Source organism: Cupressus sempervirens, chromosome 7 (genome assembly GCF_028749045.1).
Source record: "Cupressus sempervirens isolate cs-2001-9-10 chromosome 7, ASM2874904v1, whole genome shotgun sequence".
NCBI lineage: Eukaryota > Viridiplantae > Streptophyta > Pinopsida > Cupressales > Cupressaceae > Cupressus > Cupressus sempervirens.
In genome coordinates this window covers 225,095,176-225,114,131 of record NC_143124.1, presented here as the reverse complement: position 1 = coordinate 225,114,131, position 18,956 = coordinate 225,095,176, and the positions used below count along the sequence as shown (strand labels likewise).

The 18,956-nt window shown below is 31.8% G+C and overlaps 1 protein-coding gene across 1 annotated transcript; it reads right to left on the bottom strand.

Annotated features, from left to right (window-relative positions):
• Positions 1-4,781: 4,781 nt before the first annotated feature.
• Positions 4,782-9,578, bottom strand: LOC149546313 (cysteine-rich receptor-like protein kinase 10). The gene is made up of 7 exons (XM_089794564.1): positions 8,714-9,578; positions 7,119-7,253; positions 6,896-7,026; positions 6,277-6,487; positions 5,788-6,022; positions 5,410-5,560; positions 4,782-5,329 (listed from the first exon to the last, which is right to left on the bottom strand). The coding sequence occupies exons 1-7, from the start codon at positions 9,447-9,449 to the stop codon at positions 4,955-4,957; spliced, it is 1,974 nt and encodes a 657-aa protein (XP_089650690.1). The 5' UTR covers positions 9,450-9,578; the 3' UTR covers positions 4,782-4,954.
• Between the last annotated feature and the right edge of the window lie 9,378 nt (positions 9,579-18,956).

Genomic DNA, 18,956 nt, shown 5'->3' with positions numbered 1-18,956 from the left:
GTCAAACGATCAAAATAAGAATTAGTTTAAATCAAATAATTTAAATTAATTAATTTTTAAGGAAATATTGAAATATACATTAATAAATTTTAATTTAATTAAAATTTATCAAATAAATTTAAAACACTTATCAAATACATAAAATAATTAAAATAATCATTAAGAATTATAAACTACCTAAGAACAATATTTACAAATAATAAAATTATAAAAAATACGTAAGAAGATATATTGATAACTAATAAAATTAGTTTTTAAATCTTTAAAAAAACATTATTCTTATTTACAAAGAATAAAATGTTTTCTAAATATTTCTAATTCTTTTAAGCCATTTTAGGCAGTTGGGCAAGATGTGACTGTGTAGGCCCACTGGTAGTCTGGCCTAATCTGGTCTTATCAGAACAAGTTCTATCGTAACCTATATGGTTGGAACATTGAATGTGTCATCTGATGTGGCACTTTTTTTACGAATATTTCTAACCCTACAAAACCTTAAATGACTTGACAGGACTATTTGAACATCATAATTAGGGTTTTTAAAAAATACCGCTTGATAGAGCTCATTGCCATATAATTATTTTTTTCAATTTTAAATAAATACCATTCATCATAATTATAATATATTGCAAATAGGTATTTCAATGTTCAAATAGATGAGCATTCAGAAAAAGATAAAAATTACTAGGTGATAGCATTTAAATTTTTTTTTATCAATTCTACTAAAGAGTGATCTTTGATAATATATAACTTATTATTGATTGACATAGACTTTCTAGGGAAAAGATGATTAGGAACAAAAAATAGCTAATTTCTCAAATGTCAAACATTGAATAGCTATAATAGGTAAAATATACATTATTTTCAAACATTTTTTTGATAATGCTAGCTACATATGTCATCTAAAACATACTTTAAAATTAGATGCAAAAATATTTATTTAGTTTTTTTTGTAGTGGGAACTATAACCCCTAATTTGCAATATTTTTGAGGAACTATAAAAAGCACATTAAGTTAATTTTAAAAAACAAATTTAAAAATCAATTTTTTTTAAATAGATAGAATAAACTTCATCCATTTATATAGGATTTATCAATTTACACCACCTTAAAATTCAAAATAGAAATATCACTTTTATGTCATTGAAGTTTATGTTGTTAACCTTTACCTTTGTAAAAGGGTGACACATGTTTATACTTTTACCCTTTTAGCTTTCTTGACATTTTCATGGACTCTAACAATATTATGCTTATTATTTTTACAAGCCTTAGATGAGTTATATGACAACGAAGGTTGGGGGCTTGGGGCCATAGAAAATTTCCCTCCCATGGCTCTACATGGGTTAGGTAGGTCATGTGCATCTTGGATAGAAATAAACTGGGACTAGCACAAAGATAAATGGAAATTTTTATAGGTATATAATAAGTCCTTGATTCAAAATAAAAATAAAATACTCTTAATTATTCTCTCCTCAACTACTATAACTGTGGCCTCTGAGTTATGCAACAAGAAAAATAGGATAGAAATAATGTCATGGTTTCTAAAATAGTTTAACAAAGTAAAGTTATGGTAATAATAGAAACCAAACCTATCTTCTAAGATAAGATACTTTATTATTGAGATAAATACCTCTCTCAACAACTCTAGAAGAAACTCACAATTGATCCCACCTCTACATTTTACATGAACTTCTTCTTTCTTAAAAAATCTATTGATACTAGTCTCGTTTAAGACCTTAGTAACTTTCTTATGCTTTCTAACTTCTATTGATAAACTAGTGTTGATAATGATAACTTATTCATTAATTTGAAAAATGGTGCAATTAATGATGACCTTGCTATCATTCAAGGAGTTGACAAATTGAGTAAAAAACAATTCATCATGCCCTTCCATTGACTCCATGAAAGGAAGAAATCATCCCTCTTTGATCACCATCTATGCACAAGGGTCTTTCCACATGTAGTCCTCAATTTTTTGAGCCTCAACCCGCACCATATCTCCTTCATTTTCAACTCTTCCTTAGATCCCTCTAAAAAAACTAGATTAGTGAAAGTTAGAAACCTCACATTATAGGAACCCTCATTACAAAGAGAGAGAAATGTAAGCAATCCACCATCCTTGAGCTTAACAATAAAAGGCATTTTGAAACCACCATTATTATTATTATCAAGGGTGGCAATAAATTATTTTTCCAAACTCTAACTCAATTCCACATGCAAAAATCCTTCGCCATTTTCAAATATGATCCACACATCCCTCAAAATTTATTGAGCATTAATCTATGCCAAAAGAAATAAATCATAGAAATTGATGTTTAAATTATAGCTCTTTCTAACATGATCACTTTGAATCACCACCTTAAACATTATGAACTTAGTAATAATGGCCCAATAAATAATAAAAAAGACCACTTTCCCATCCATCATTAAACTTCTTTTCATTTGACACTTAAATTTAAATTCAAAATAGAAAAGGTGCCCAAGTTGAAATGCATCACCACCCTTAAAATCCAATGAGGCTTCTAGGAAAACTTTGGAACCATCATTACTTGGTTATAAATTTTTACTCCCTTTCAATAAGGGATTAAATATGCACTGGGAGAGGGAGCATTTATTGCCATCACCTAACCCTCTAACACTACGAGCCAAAATAAGGCAATGAATCTTCCACAACATTCCACTCTTTATAAGTGTCTTGTATAATGTATCTCTCCAGCTCTACTAGGAGCATCCATATGTCACCAAGGGTGTTGGAAATTGACCACCATGGCTCCATATTTCCTCTAACCATTGACACAAAAATTTTAGAGTCATACTCAACACATAAGTTTCTCCATCCCATATTAAGAAAACAATACAAAGTTAAGACCTCAGTCACATTGTTGGACACAGAGACAAAATTCCCAGCATAGGCCATGGGTGGACTACTAGTAGAGCCCCTAACCGCTCCTCCAACAATAGCCCAACCATCTTTTGTATCAAAATCAAGGTTAACTTTCAAAAGAAGATGAGGAGGGAGTAACCCTTTAGTACTCATCCTAGATATAGTTTTATAGTTATCAAAAACCTTGAAGGAATTCTGGGGGTAAAAGAACAAACTTGTGTCACCCTTTTATAAAGGAAAAGGCTAACAAAATTATAACTATTGAATTTCAATGACATAAACCTAGTAATATTATTTATAATTTAAAAATGAAGTAAACTAATGAAATGTGTAGAAATGGACGAAGATTGGGATTATTATTTTTAATGATTATTTGGAATAATAATTGATATATTTTCCTAATTTTCTAAGGATGATTGTTTAGTTGCTAAAGACATTGAAAATGAGAGGTCTAGTTCCCACCACAAAATTATATGGAAATAAACCTTTTTCCCATTGATCTCACATTATGTTATAGATGACATATATAGGTAGATCCATCAAACATAAAAATTTGTTTCAATTTACCTATACTTTCTCTTTTATAACAATTCAAGTTTCAATTCACCTAAAATCAATAGTTTTCATCTTCCACCATATTTTTCAAAACAAATTTATTCTAACAAAAAGAAAAATTATAAATTTTGGAAGACGACTCTCTCCTCTTGAACATCATATATATATATATATATATATATATATCATAATATTACTATTTTTTCCCTCAAAATCAACAACTTCTTGAGTGTTAAAACATGTACTTGTATATTTTTTAATTAAAATATACTATATCTGAGTAAAACACTATATAAACTCTATATGAGAATATTCTTAACTTTGAGTTCTATAAAATGGTGTTTATAAGTTATTAAAATTTTATAATTTAAAAGAGTAAGAGTGATTAAAACATCACTTTTCTGAAATAATTTTATTTCATTTGTAATTGGGCACAAACTAGTATAAAAAATGCATTTAATAGACATTTCTAATTAGAAAAGTGTGAGAACATATATAACTTATCTAGAATGAATTTATCTAGATAATATGTTTTAACAAAATTGAATTTTAGATCAAAATACTCAAATTAAGTTGTTCTGATAAGTGACACAACATTTTACTTTTACCTTGGGAGGTTCCAAGATAAAGAAATTTTGAAATCACCAATAGAAGGGAGGTTAGGGGTATTTTTTCACTTGCTAACAACAATATTCTCTTTCATTAGATTAACAACAATGAATGCTACAACTTTAGCCATGTGTTCTTCCCCCCTAAAGACCCAATTGTTATGGAAAAACATCTTCCAAAGTAATCTACTAAGGGGGTGGCTAAATAGCAGTCCCAATTCACACCCATGACAAGAATTTTAAAATTGAAAGTTAGATAGGAGACGAACCAATTTTTCTTGACAATGCATACAACCAGTGTCTAAAATTATATTATTTATTATCTTTGGCATATTGTGTATAGCATAAGTATATTAAGTTTTATTATAATGCCTTACACATTCTAATTTATAATAATAATATCAAGATAATTTTGAAGTATTTTAATGAGATACAAATATAAAGGCTACATGGTATTGAATTTGATAAGAAAACCTATAACATTATTTTTAGTTTGACTATGAAAACTGTCATTCTCTAGTTGAAATAACAATTTTTAAAAATAGTAATAAAATCAAAACTTATAATTTCTCTTTTTCTTTTCAAATTCATCAATAATATTAGAATGGACGATTGATATTAGAAATGTTAGTTTCCGTGACATGATAATCGTTAGTTTTTTCAACATATCTAAAATTATAAAAAATAAGACTAATAGCAATATTGTTTTTAAATCAATTTGAAAGAAAAAATAAACTCTAAGTTTAATATTGTTATACTTATTTAATCCTCACAAATATCAATTAATTTACAAACATAATATCATTAAATAGGTCTGCCTATTTCAAACTTCAAAGCTAGAATAGTGTTCATAAATTTTCTTTTGTGCTATCATGTATTCTCTTCTAATAAAGTAGAAAGACTAGAAAGCTTTATCTAGGACCTAAATCCGTAATTGACTCATCGTTGATGGATGGATACACAGAGGGATTCACAGAATAATCATATGAACCTGAGATAAGAACTGAAGTTTCGCTTGTGGGAGATTGTGCTTTATGTGCATCTGTTGGAACATCTTTATGTGCAACACTTGAATAAGCAGGTACTGTGATTTCTGGCAATTTTGTTATAGAAAGATTGGAAAGCATTGCATATATACTAACCATCGGTGGACGAAGTGATGCATCTTCTTGTGTACATAGAAGACCAATGTGAATGTATCTTGATATTTGTTCAGTTGAAATACTTTCAAGTATATCAGTGTCAATTATATCAATAATACTTCCATTACTATAATATCTCCATACCTACGAAAAAAATATGCATGTTCATGATAAAAAAATTATAGCTTTAAAGGGTGAGCTAAATAAAAATCAATTTATCTCACATTATCTAATAGGCTTCGAAATTCTGGAAATAGCTTTACGTCGGTGTTCTTTTTTCCACATATAATTTCTAAGATGACAATGCCAAAGCTATAGATATCAGCTTTAGCAGATAAATGACCTAGCATAGCATACTCTGGTGCCATATAGCCACTGCATAACAAGAAACAATTTTCAACTTAAAAATCACCTTAAACAACTGTTCTAAAACTAAATTATTTTTATTTTTATTAAAACAATTTACATAAATGAAATTGCAGAATCTTTGCAATCAAATGTATATGTTTGATAAATCATCTATGATAATTAATCTATAATAATTGTTGCGTAGTAATAAATATAAAGGATTAAACTATTCAATGGAGTTCATAAATACTTACTAGGTTCCTGCAACCTTTGTGCTGACAAAAGTCTCATCTTGACCAACCAATCTTGCCAAGCCAAAATCTGATATCTTTGGTTCCAATTTCTCATCAAGCAAAATATTGCTCGCCTTAATATCTCGGTGAATAATCTTCAGCTGAGAATCTTCATGCAGATATAAGAGACCACGGCCTACTCCACTTATGATATTCAAACGCTTGTTCCAGTCAAGCTCTTTTCTCCGCGCTGGATCTGCACGCATTTGTTAGAATAAATTGCCTAAAAATAAGAAGCAGTGTTTTATGGAACAGCTTAAACATCACATTCTAAGGTTAATTTCTAGAATAAAAATATTAAATAGTATAACCATGTTTTATAGCTTATAATTTCTAGAATAAAAATATTAGATAGTGTAGCCGTGCTTTATAGCTTAAAATTAACTAGCCAACAAAGTAACAAGTACTGTACATCATTTTCCTTGTTGGATTTGGAATGAATAAACTCACGAAATAGTATTTTGTCAAGGCTTTTGTTAGCTAAGAACTCATAAACAAGCAGGCGTTCTGACCGCTCTGCGCAACATCCAAGGAGAGTCACAAGATTACGATGTTGAATTTTCGCCACAAGCTTGACTTCATTTAAGAACTCCACTTTTCCCTGCGAAGATTTTAAGGAGAGCTTCTTCACTGCTATTTCCTTTCCATCTGGCATTGTACCCTAACATAGACGAACACATAACAATTCAGTTTATACCTATCACATTTGACAAAATGGAAATCTTGTGTTCCATTGTCTTGGCAAAACTGTAAGATGAAGAGTTTTAAATTTTGTTATTTGGCTGAAACGGGAGAGAATAAGTAAAAATACATTAAGTCAATGAGCATGTGGTAAACGTAATGAGACCTCCTCCTAAACTTTATTATTGGAGCAAATCTAAATTTAAGACTACAAGAGCCTGTTACTTCATTTTTCTAGTTCTATCGAAGTATTCTGCTCTTGAGGAAATATATGTGATCAAGAGCAAAATAATTCGCTTACACTGACATGAAGTATTGAACGCTAACCTTGATTAATTCAATGAAATAAATATTGTGTCCGTTAAGGTTTTCTTTCAATCAATATTACCTTGTATACAGAGCCAAATCCTCCCTCCCCAAGTTTATTATCATCATGGAAATTTCTAGTTGCAGTCTTGATATTTTCCAAGGTAAACAGCAATTCAGGCTCCTGGCTGAACAAAGAGTCCATATCTGCGCCTGGATTTACTCCATATTAGAAATTAGCGTTAAAAAAGGCCAAAAAAATAGAACTCAGGATTTACCATATATATGTTATGTGTTTATGTTACCTCTCTTTACGATTTCTCGATTCCCTAATACTGCAGACTTCAATTTTCTTCGGAGTGCAAACAGGCTCAGCAGTAGCACCACGAAGAACCCGCCGAGACTACCCAAAACAATAACTATTTTACTCGAAGACTTTTCTGCAGACGAGTTTACATTGAATGTTATCTACTACAAAACATCTAATGTGTTGTTATTTAACAGATCAAAATTGTGACTTGGGTTTGAAGAATATAATATTTGTTTGAAATTATATTTAAAAGAAGACTTTCAAGAAAGAACAAAATTGTATTGATTGTTTTTATTGATCTAACTTGCTTTCTTTTTGAGAACTTGACTTTCATATTTCCAATAGAATGCTGATTAGAAATACTCTTGTTGATTCTGGGATGTTACTACAATTGTTTTAAATTAAAGTGCTTAGAGGGAATATGAGTGAAATATACATATATAAATTCTTAAAATTTCAATTTTTTGCTAGCAAAAACTAGAATTGGAGTACCAAATCGAAATTGCAGATAGGAATACATATTCCAATTCTACCTAAATAGGTTGAACTGAAATACATATTTCTATTCCAGTTTTATTTATTTTAGAAAACATAAAAATTTGGGTCCGTGAATTCCCCATCAAATTCTGACTGAATCAAACAAGAATATGAATCTGTATCGCCATTTTGTATTCCAGAATAACTATTCAAGAATAACAATTCCAATTCTCATATTTGAATTCCTGCAGTCAAACGGAACCTAAGGATACATGCCTCATCCTTTTTAGATGCCACGGGCCTAGCACTCAGCAATACTTGGTCATTGGTGGGCTCTTTTTGATCCATTGAATTTCACCAAGAGACCAAGGGTCTTTGACAAATTACTTCATTTTAGACAGTGGGACTCTTCCTATGAAAATACTATGATAACACAAAAAAGGGGGAAAAAGGGAAATAAGCCAAAAAAGAGGCTAAAATAAGAGAAAATGATACATCACACCAGAAAACACAGAATCACAAATTGATTTCCCTCTTATTTTTTTCCAATTTCTTATTTCTAACTTTAATTTTAAAAAACCAATGGCTATGGAACTATTAGTTCTACAATTTACTCCTATAAACTTTAATTTATGAAAGATCTCATTGAATCCTCGTTCTCTTACTTTTATAATATTTTTAGGGACAGGCTAATCTTGATCTAAAGTGCACTAAAGACAAAAACAAAGTCAAAACTTTTTTTTAATTCATGATGGTGATTTTTTTCCATTTTTTTTGTTTTTGTATTACAAACTATGCAATCCTGAAGAACAAATGCTGAAATTTTCAGAGAAATCCATGATGTTTTCCATCTTTCCAAAATTGATCAACTGTAGAGTTAAGATGGAGGATAGCCATGTCCATATTTTTCAATTCTTCTTGTTCATTTAATATATTTTAATCGTTACGATAAAACTTCAATCTAATACCAACACCGGCTATCGGAGGTAGACGCATAATAGATACAGGCTCTCCCAGCAAAAAAACCCATGGTTAGTAAATATTGGTAAACAGAAATCGGCATAGAAGAATAATCGAATATTAGATTAGTAACAAAATTGAAGTGCATATTACTTGGTCGAGGAGTCAGCAAGGTTGAGCTATAACGTGCCATGCAACTTCCCAAGCCAGCCACAGCTCCAAGACGAGTTCCATTCTCAGTCGCACCCAGCACTTGGTTAATTGCAGTGGATAAGCATGAGCTGCAGTCGCTGAGATTCGTGATATCTTTCCAGCACTGGAGGAAACCGAACGTTTGGTAGGTCATGGAGGCGTTTGTTTGTCCAGAAGAAAACAGACCAGGCGAACGAAGGGCTTCATCTGACAGGTTTTTGAGAAGCGCCTTAACTGCCGCACTAAACAAATTAGGGTCGCCAAGGGCCTCGGCTTTACCGGGATCAACCTGTCCATCGGCACTGACTTGTCCGCCGAAGGGATAATTCTCATAGCGTATGTAGCACTTGTCCAGCCAAACCCTAGCCCCGATGGCATTCTTACAAGTCTCACGGACAGTGGTATTCGCTTCTCGTGAACAGTTGAAGCACTCTTCTCTGCTTGTGTCTCCATGACATTGGAGGAGCCCCGATGCTTTGTCTGCACCTTCGCCAGAAGTAGAGATATTGAAACCATTTGAAGACGATGTATTGTCTGCTAGATTGTTAAGGACCGTGTTCAAATTGCTGTGGAATTTGGTGCTTGTATTCGTGTTGCCGTTGCATATTTTCAGCAGTCCGCTGCATGTCGGCACCAGTTGGGCAATCAACAACACAGTGATGCCAAGTGAAAGCAAGTGCGGAAAATTCGCACTCATCAGGGCTATCTGCAAGACGCAGCTCTGCCTTGGGAATCCTCTTACAAGATAGACTTGAAAGTGTTTCTCTTCACTGATTTATATTTTTCAGATTTCCTATCCTCCACCAAATTGAAAATTAGTCTACCTATTTAGAGTTAATGGATATAATACATTTTATAGATGAAGTCTTGTTGAGTGTACCACTGATATTAAAAAGGATGATGTCTCCATTGTATCAGATTCTAATATTAAAAAGATCTTGTCAGGATTGTGTCATAGACAGGTGGAAGGATAACCACTCTCCTTGACTCTTAGCCGAGAAGATTTAGCCTATAGTTAGTGGTGTTGTTCTTATATGGATTAGCTACATAGTAACAGGTTAATTTAAACTAGTGCAACATTATAATAGTCTTGTGATTTAGAATTCCATAATAGTCTTGTGATCTAGAATTCCATCATTATAAGTCTTGTATCTAGATGTTAGCTCTTTAGAGGACAATTTGATTCACAATTTTTAAATCTATATTGAATTAACACTCATCTACATAGCACCCAAATGAAGAGTTCAACACTAATATTTGATCAAATCTTTATGAAGATTTGATCATTTTATTACCTTTCATTAAATCATTAACTTCTATCTAAAAATATACAAAATTAAAAAATAATATAAATGCAAAATTTTCAAATAAAGTCATATATTCTATTTTAATTTTTAACTAATATAAATAAATAATATAAGAAATATATATTAAATTAATAAAAAACGCTTTAAAAGTATATATTCTATTTTAAATTCTAAATTAATAACAAGGACAAGTCTTATATAATTCAAATATTCATATTCTTCTTTAAGCAAAATTAAATTATAATCTACAATGTTCAATTTGCCACTTTTACAAAAGAATTTTATTCTAATACTTATATGTTTATATTACTGTTTGACTTTTATTAAATGTTATTTTTAATTTTTGTAATTAAAAAATATAAAGATATTAAAAATGATATAAAGCTTTATTCCTTTATTTTTACACTAATTCACATTATGAAACTAGATTTTTTAGATATTTACATTGTAGAAAAGTCTAAAGTTAAAGAGAAATATATTTTAATTTCATTTTTCAAAGAAAAAAAATTAAAAAATAATATTGTCAAACTTATTTATTTCATTTCAGTGAGTTGTATTTATCATATTAATGATAGAAGAAGATATTTTTAATATTGTCAAACTTATTTATTTCATTTTAGTGAGTTGTCTTATCATATTAATGGTAGTAGCAGAAGATATTCTTACATATTGTCAAACTTATTTATTTCATTTGAGTGAGTCATCTTATCATATTAATGATAGCTATAAAGTTTCAACCAAAAAAATTGAAGTAACAAAAGCTAACTCAGGACTGTACCAAAATACAACCAATAAGATTACATTGGAAATGAATGGTTCATAAGGCACAACACTTGGTGAAGGTTTTGCAAATGGGGTTGCAAGCTTTGGGTTTAACTATGGAGGAAACTCTGCAGTTAAGCACGCTCAGGCTGGAGTAGTACTGGGATGGGTGACCTCCCGGGAAGTCCCGGTGCTTCACCCTTGTGAGCATCACCTAGATCCAATGTGTGCTAAGTGTTCCATTTATTCTCATGAGAGATGGATTCATGTTGAATCACTACTCATGAAACATGGGTCATCGAGTTTGACTCAAAATGCTTCACCCTTGTGAGCATCACCTAGATCCAATGTGTGCTAAGTGTTCCATTTATTCTCATGAGAGATGGATTCATGTTGAATCACTACTCATGAAACATGGGTCATCGAGTTTGACTCAAAATCACACAGTTAAATCCTGATATTCATATCACAATAAATACTTTGTTTGCAAATTAGTAAAATATCAATATATTTTAGAATTATATAGAGTTCAAAAATTTTGAAAAATAAAAGAATATGATTGAATACTTTAATTACAAATTAGCCTGAGCAGGAACTTAAAAACGAATATTTATAAATATTTTAAAATAGCATAATTTGTCATACCCCAAACGCACTTTTCAAACAATTGACAGTGCACAACAATGCTTGCATATGAAATCCATCAAAAAAATTGTTACATCGTATTCGCCTTTTCATTTGCCTTTTCGTTCTGTCTTTTAGCAGAGCAGTTATTCGAGAGTAACAGTGGTCCACCGTTCTTGAAAATTCAAGATGCGTGCCCTCGCCCTTTGGATCAAGAAGGCTTGATGAAATAGATGATTTTCACATCTTCTACAAGCTTTCACTCGCTAATTTTCGTTTGCATCAATTATTTAAATATGTTTTAATTTGACAATCTAATTTTAATTACAAATATAGAATGGGATCCCGAAAGTCAATACAAACAAAAATCACTAAACAAAACAATAAAAACCATTCGATTTGGAGCACTGAGTGGCCTCTAACGATTATGGACAAAGACGACAATTCATTTGGTCTCCCATGAATGGTAGTTGATGCATCTTTATCATTTGTTTTGGAATATAAATGGCTGCCTTCCATTTTCTTTACAGCGATGTTATCCTCTCAAGTTGGTATTGAAAAATCTTTTTAGATGCGTGAATTACCCAGACTAGTTGATAGGACAACCTATCAACTTGGTGGTAACTTATTATAGTTTTGAATGCAATTTAGTTTTATCAATTACTTCTTGTTGATTTTCTTTTCTCTATTAAAAACTCTACATAAATGTATCTCTCGTGAACTGACAATAAAATGAAAATTGAATTCTGTTAATAAAACTGTTTGGCACCTTTTTCAACTCTACTAATAGTCTTTAGAAATGCATGTCCATTGAGCTGGTATGAAAGGAAAAATTCAAGCCTGTTAACAGTATTGTTTGGTTATTTTCAAATTCCTTTGTTATTTTCAAATTCCTTTAATACTCATTATAAATGGAAGACTCTTGAGTTGGTAAGAAAGTGGACTTTCATTTTTTAAAGAATAATGTTTGATTTTAGGGAACTTTTTTTTTTTTTTGATGGAGGGTTTAGACTTACGAGGCAGCCCAAGGAGGCACGAAGTCTACAAGCTACCAACCAATGAAGGCCACCACATAGACTTTTTAGGAGCCAAATATGGGCCCACAGTACTTGAAACCTCTAGGCTATTTTTTAAGACAAAGGTGATGCTAGAGATATTGCACCAAAAGTTAACAAAAAGTAATTGATGTTAAGATTTAATTGGCTCTCCATGTGAAGCAGAATAGTCATTTGCATTTGTGGCCAAAGAAAAATTTGTTTAGACAATAAATAGACAAAAGGGAAGAATGTTTATTCAAATCAAATTGTAAATTTGTGAAAAACAATAGAGATTGTGTACAATAACAATGCAATTGTGATTAAAACACTACAACAAGTAGAGATTTCTCTTGGCACTCTCTAATGTTATAAGTTAGTTTGTAGTCAATATTTTGCAAACATTAGAATTTATTTTTTGAATCTATAGATTTCATTCAGTTGGCAACAGTTAATTTTAGATTTGAAATAGAAAGAAATAGAGAACTAGTTATTTTTCTCAAGTCCATTTGGTGTATTCTATTGGGAAATCCATGTAATTGGGAAAGTTATGTCAAATTGATTTGGCCTTTAAATCCTTGGAGTTTGGATATTTGTTTTTCTATGAGTTTTAGATTTCTTATTGATTAAAACATAGTTTAGGATGCAGAGGATGTAAGCACAAGTTGGAAATATACTTCTTTTTATTTATTTATTTGTATTTTCTAGGTTTTAGTATTTCACATTTTAGATTTCTTGGTTATTAGAACATAGTTCAAAAGATGTAGAGGACATTTTCATAGGCCTTCAAGGAAATTTTTGAGCTTTGGTGACGTCAATAAGGTGCAAGACTTCACTAAAACATTTGAGCACTAAATGTAGAATTTTTGAAGATCTTCCCAAAAAATCTCATGGTTCATGATTTCAAACTAGTGAGTACAAAGTGTTGATTTCTACAACTAGATATACTTTCTAATATAGTTATTGGTAGATTTCATAGTTTTAAGAATTTATTGTGTAATTAAATAACTTATGCATTTTATTTTATTTTTTCTAAGGGATAGTGATAACCCTTGGGATCCGTTTGTATAAACTTGTTTTTTTTGAATTGAATGGATCACTTTTTGGCTTGCAAAATTCTATTGTTGATTTTCTACTATTTTCATTTAATCATATTACTATAGGTTCTATGTGAGACATTGTAGTTTAAATTTTAATTCATGTAATGCCCCGCCAAGGGATCCAAAGAATTACACTAAGTTTACCAAACAATTTTTTTTTTTTAAACATGAAAGTAACACCATTCATACACATTCGCGGAAGCAATAGTAACAAATCAAATATAAGTAAACATAACATAACATAAGATAACAGATTACATTCTTTAAAGATCCCTTAACGTTGAATTACTTCTAATCTTAACTATCCATCTAACATCACATCCTTAACAATGAAATAACAATGATACATCTAATGTTCTTAAACAATATACAAGTGTACATTTTAGATTGCTCAATCATCCACTATACATGTTACAAGGAATGAAAAGCTTAAAAGAACAAACATCCATGTAAATAAAGTACATCATCATCCAATGTTAATCCATGATGTAATAGCATAATGAAACCATATATCATACATGATTCATCATCACAAAAGTCATAATCATCCATCATAAAAGATAACCATATATCACAAACATAACTAACTAAGTGCACGGTTCCTCCCAACCGTTAATAGCATCATTAGACCATCATGGATCCTAGCCATCCCTCCGTGCGTAACATTCCAAAGCACCGAAGAGATCATCGGTTATAAACATAGTAGGAATGTCACTCCTAAAACATCCTACTAACATGCAAAGTAAAGCATAGGATACCATTATCTAACATATGCATATCATCAATGTAAGAAACATACCAGTAGATACATCCATCTTAAGGTATATCATCTATCATAATGATCCAAGAACATAATGAAGATAAATACCAACCAAGAATGCTCCAGCCATGGTGTCTCAATGGATCTCAAATGATAAGAGTGATAAAACACTACCACCCGACCGCGTGGTACCTAAGTGGTCCACTCCCACCGTGCTGAGGAGATAATCTCAAGTCCCAAACAGGATATCAAAACCACAAAGCATAAATCTCTTAAAGTCCAGGAAACCTAAAAGTATACTAACTCAAGGTTCCATCACACACAAAATCGACATGTAATTCCCAGAGGCACACAATGACATGTAGGAAACCTACTCTGCAAGCGGGAAAGTGTCATCGCATTTATCTCGTACAAGTTACCCTGGCAGTTAGCTAAACTCCACGGGTCCATACAGATCTCATGCGGCCACTAGTATCCTCTCATACTGACGAGGCATACTATGGAATGCAAGGTTGCAACCATGCATCTCACTACTCCCATCCTAGCCTGTACAAGCGCTCAAGGCATGGGCGAGAACATCCAAAACAATTATCTTTTTAGGTTCATTTAATCCCCATTTAGTGTGTAAATGTTATCACTTATTAACCAAACTTACAATGAGTTACCCTGGCAGCCACTTAGGGCCTCGACCCCCATTGCATGCCACTTCCCGACACTACAAGTAGATTACCTACCCTAATGCTCATGGAATCATAAATCACCACAGTCCTATACAAGCGACTGTAAAGAAAATTCAAAAGATAATCCATAAAAGGAATCATCAAATATCCACAATAAGAATCATCAAATCACCAAGATAAGAATCATCAAAATCTCCATGATAAAATCATCAAATATGCATAAAAGCATCAAATCTCCATGAGCAACATCCATAGAAAATTATGACCACAACAGTTCTCTATTGGCAACAGAAGGCATCACTGATAATCATAAGTATCCATTGGTTCTCAATAACCAAAATATATCATCACATCCATTGGTTCTCAACAAGCAACCAATAATATCTCAAAATCATACTGATCAAATATCTCAAAATCATACTGATCAAAGACTCCAAAATGGTTGAGTCAAACATGTCAAAACATGACATTATCAAGAAATAAATCAACATTTCAGTCCCATCATGGCGACTAGAAAACAAACCAAGGATAACTGATCGATGACTCAAAAATGATTAGCTCAGGTGTCTCATACACATACATCTCAGCTTCACACATGAAGACTAATGCACAATAACAAACATTTCATAGAGCATACGATCACATAACCATGGTTGGGCTTATAAAGATCGAGACCAAATAAGATCAACATGCCAACACATCTCATAATCCCCGAGCCTCTAGTAACAACCTAGGACTGGTCAACACTAGTCAACCCAAAACCCAAAACATTAGCATAAGGAATACACAATGTAGACACATGTTTTGGTTTACTAAATTCACATAGTTGAATAATGTGTAGAGTTTCATTTGCGCCATATATTTCAAGTGAATAAGATTCATCATTTAATCTATAGGTCAACCCATCGTTTAATTAGTAATTTTCTTAGAGCACTTCAAGAATGATCATTTATTTAAAATAATCTTTCCTTGTTTTAAAACAAGATAACCGTCAATCTTATTAATAACTTGATAGTACAAAATTTTGTTAGACACTTATGTCAATATCTCATTTCCTTTGTATCGATCTTATTTAAAATCTATTTACCCAAGTTAACTATTAATAAATTACAATTCTTCCAATATAACTAATCCTAATTAAATTAATTTTAATTAGATTATTTAACAGCAATGCATAATAAGGAGATTTCAATTTCCATATAAACTTTTGAGTCAATAAGAGTCGCCATTGTGTTTTTACTCCTATAAGTCATAACGTGGCTTGAAAGTAAGTAATAGTATTTGACTATTGATCCAAACCTAACCCAAATCCTTAAATAAAAACTTAATTGAGAACTCGCTAAATCTTATCATAATTCAAACCTCTCAATTAAATTATTATTAATAATAATTTAATTAAACACCATTCAAATGGTTAATAATAACCCACATTGTTTTAAATAAAACTTATAACTCCTTAGAGAAAAACTAGTATTTTTATACTCCATATCTAGTAATTACAACCTCTAAAGGAAAAACAAATATTATTTAATAATTAATATTTTATATTAATTATTAAATAATAATCATTCATTGCTATTTTACTGTTGAATAACAATAATAGTTTTAATATCGTTTAATATATTACTACAACCCTACAAGATTGTGCAGTTGAATCTTATTAATCAAGCTTGAGAGACATCTTAAGAAGATACCTCATTTCTACATCAGTGTACTGAATCTTATGCAGAAGTTTCAAAATGAAATTTGTTAAGAGAGCTTAACCATTGATTCGGTTGTGCATGCAGAAAATGCTCAACTTCGGTAAGGAGAGCTTCCCACTTTCTAATTGGAAAATTATCTATTATTAGAAGAGGACACCATGAAAATTACTATATAACAATCAACGAAATAATGCATATGGCTTTTATAGGCCATATCTTGACAGCACCATTAGATCCTGTATTGTCTTTTCATAGTCTTGAGTTGTTAGTATCCTTTCTGCGAGACATTATCAACGCTCCCTGTTGATTGTAAAAGGATAAAAAGTCTGTATCTCTACATCATGAGAAGTCTAAGTCATTTTTACCCATTGAAGAAGCTTCAACTTAATGTTTTGCAATTTAATAGGGACTATGCCTATCGGTTTGCTATTTGATATCCATTTGATTACGCATTCTACCTGTGATCCTCATAATAATATAGAAGATTGTAAAGCCTTAAAAGCTCAGGTAGATGAGATAATGAACTATATTGAGAATGATGTTTATAACTAAAGGCAGGACCAAGCATGTTGTGTTCAATTGGTGACATCTATACATAATTCAGAAAACCCTAATAAATTATTAACAATCACCTTACATAATTCTCATAGGTATGAGCGTAAACTATTACAGCCATTGCCAACAATAAAAAAAATGGTCTTACGCTGCTGCTATTGCCCAGCGATTGATATTGAGGAGATCGGTGACTTCTTCTGGAGCAGTACTCTGAAGTTATTATGTTTCATAAATTATATTGGTTGAAGGTAATGTTGATGGAATCAATTAGTCCAAATTCATCGCTCGCACACATAGAAATCGTAATCAGTGTGCTTGCTTGGAGCATTTGGTATGGTGCGCAGTGGAGGTAAGATATATATATGGCTCTAACCCAAGGAGAGACGGATACGAGGAGGCCAGTCTTTCCCTATCTCCAGGTACTCTGTAAGGGAGCATTCAAATGTTATTGATTCATTGTATGTTGGTTGCATCGCTAACCTAAAATATAGACATCGTGCAGCCTGGAAGGTGTACTGCATCAGCAGCAGGAAGAAATTGTGTATACCCTAAGTGATTGTACGGTTCAAGTGAAACATAGGTACGGCATGGTAAAACATTAAGAAGATTGAGATCATTCTATAACGCTCAAAATGTGGATCATACTTACATTGATGTCTCCATGATACTGCATTGGAAGATGATGCGCCAAATAATCTATGGTTTAGTCTCGAAAAGCAATGCAAGATTCATTATAGCTCAGTATGCATTTTGAGAGCTAAACCATTGTATAGTTATGGGGTTTTCAATTATTCTCTAGGGGTTCTAAGAGAATATAGTGATCAATAAATCTCATTGCCATAGCCAATCAAGATGTGTAATATTACAGATCAATCATAGAATCAGCGATATAAAGTTTCATCAGTTTGAGGATCTAAATTAATGGAGACAACATCCTTTGCGCATATATATAGTTTTTAATAGAAGGGAAATCAAACAATCATGATTAAAGAATTCGGCTTTGTATCTAGCTAGAATACATTTACTCTTTTAATTTTGTGATTTTAACCTACTGATCCAAATTTAACCACAGATCATTTACTGCAATACTGTGAATGCAAGCAATCCACTCCTATTCTAAAATAGATTGTTTCAATCTCTATGATAATGTGGCTAAGAGTATGATGCCATATTCAAATAGTCTTTTTGGAAGATACAATTAGAACAGGAAGAGAGAGAGAGTAATGGTATATGCAGAATGGTCAAGAGTACTTAGCTGGACTCTAGTGTTGATCCACTATGCCTTTGGAGTCCATAGGTAAGTCCCCTCCTCCCTCAATCACATTTCCTCCACCAATCGAACCTCCTCCCAGTGAGTAGAAGTGCTTGTAGAAGTAGATGAGGATGTAGAAGCATAAGAGCTTCTTGAATGCATATAAGCTTGTAGATGCCCATCAGGATGCTCATACACACTAAGAGAGCCTCTATTTAAAGGCCTCTAAGATGCATCTAGAGCATCTAGAAACATCTAGAAGATAAGCATGACAACCAAGCATGAGCCTTCTTCAACCTTTTGGATAAGTCTTAAGGTTGTAGACACCATGTGCTCAAATAAAAATGCTAACTTCTAAGTGTAGACAACTTGTGCAAACTTAGAGTGCAAACTCCAGTGTTGTCTACATGACAACTCTCGAGAATTT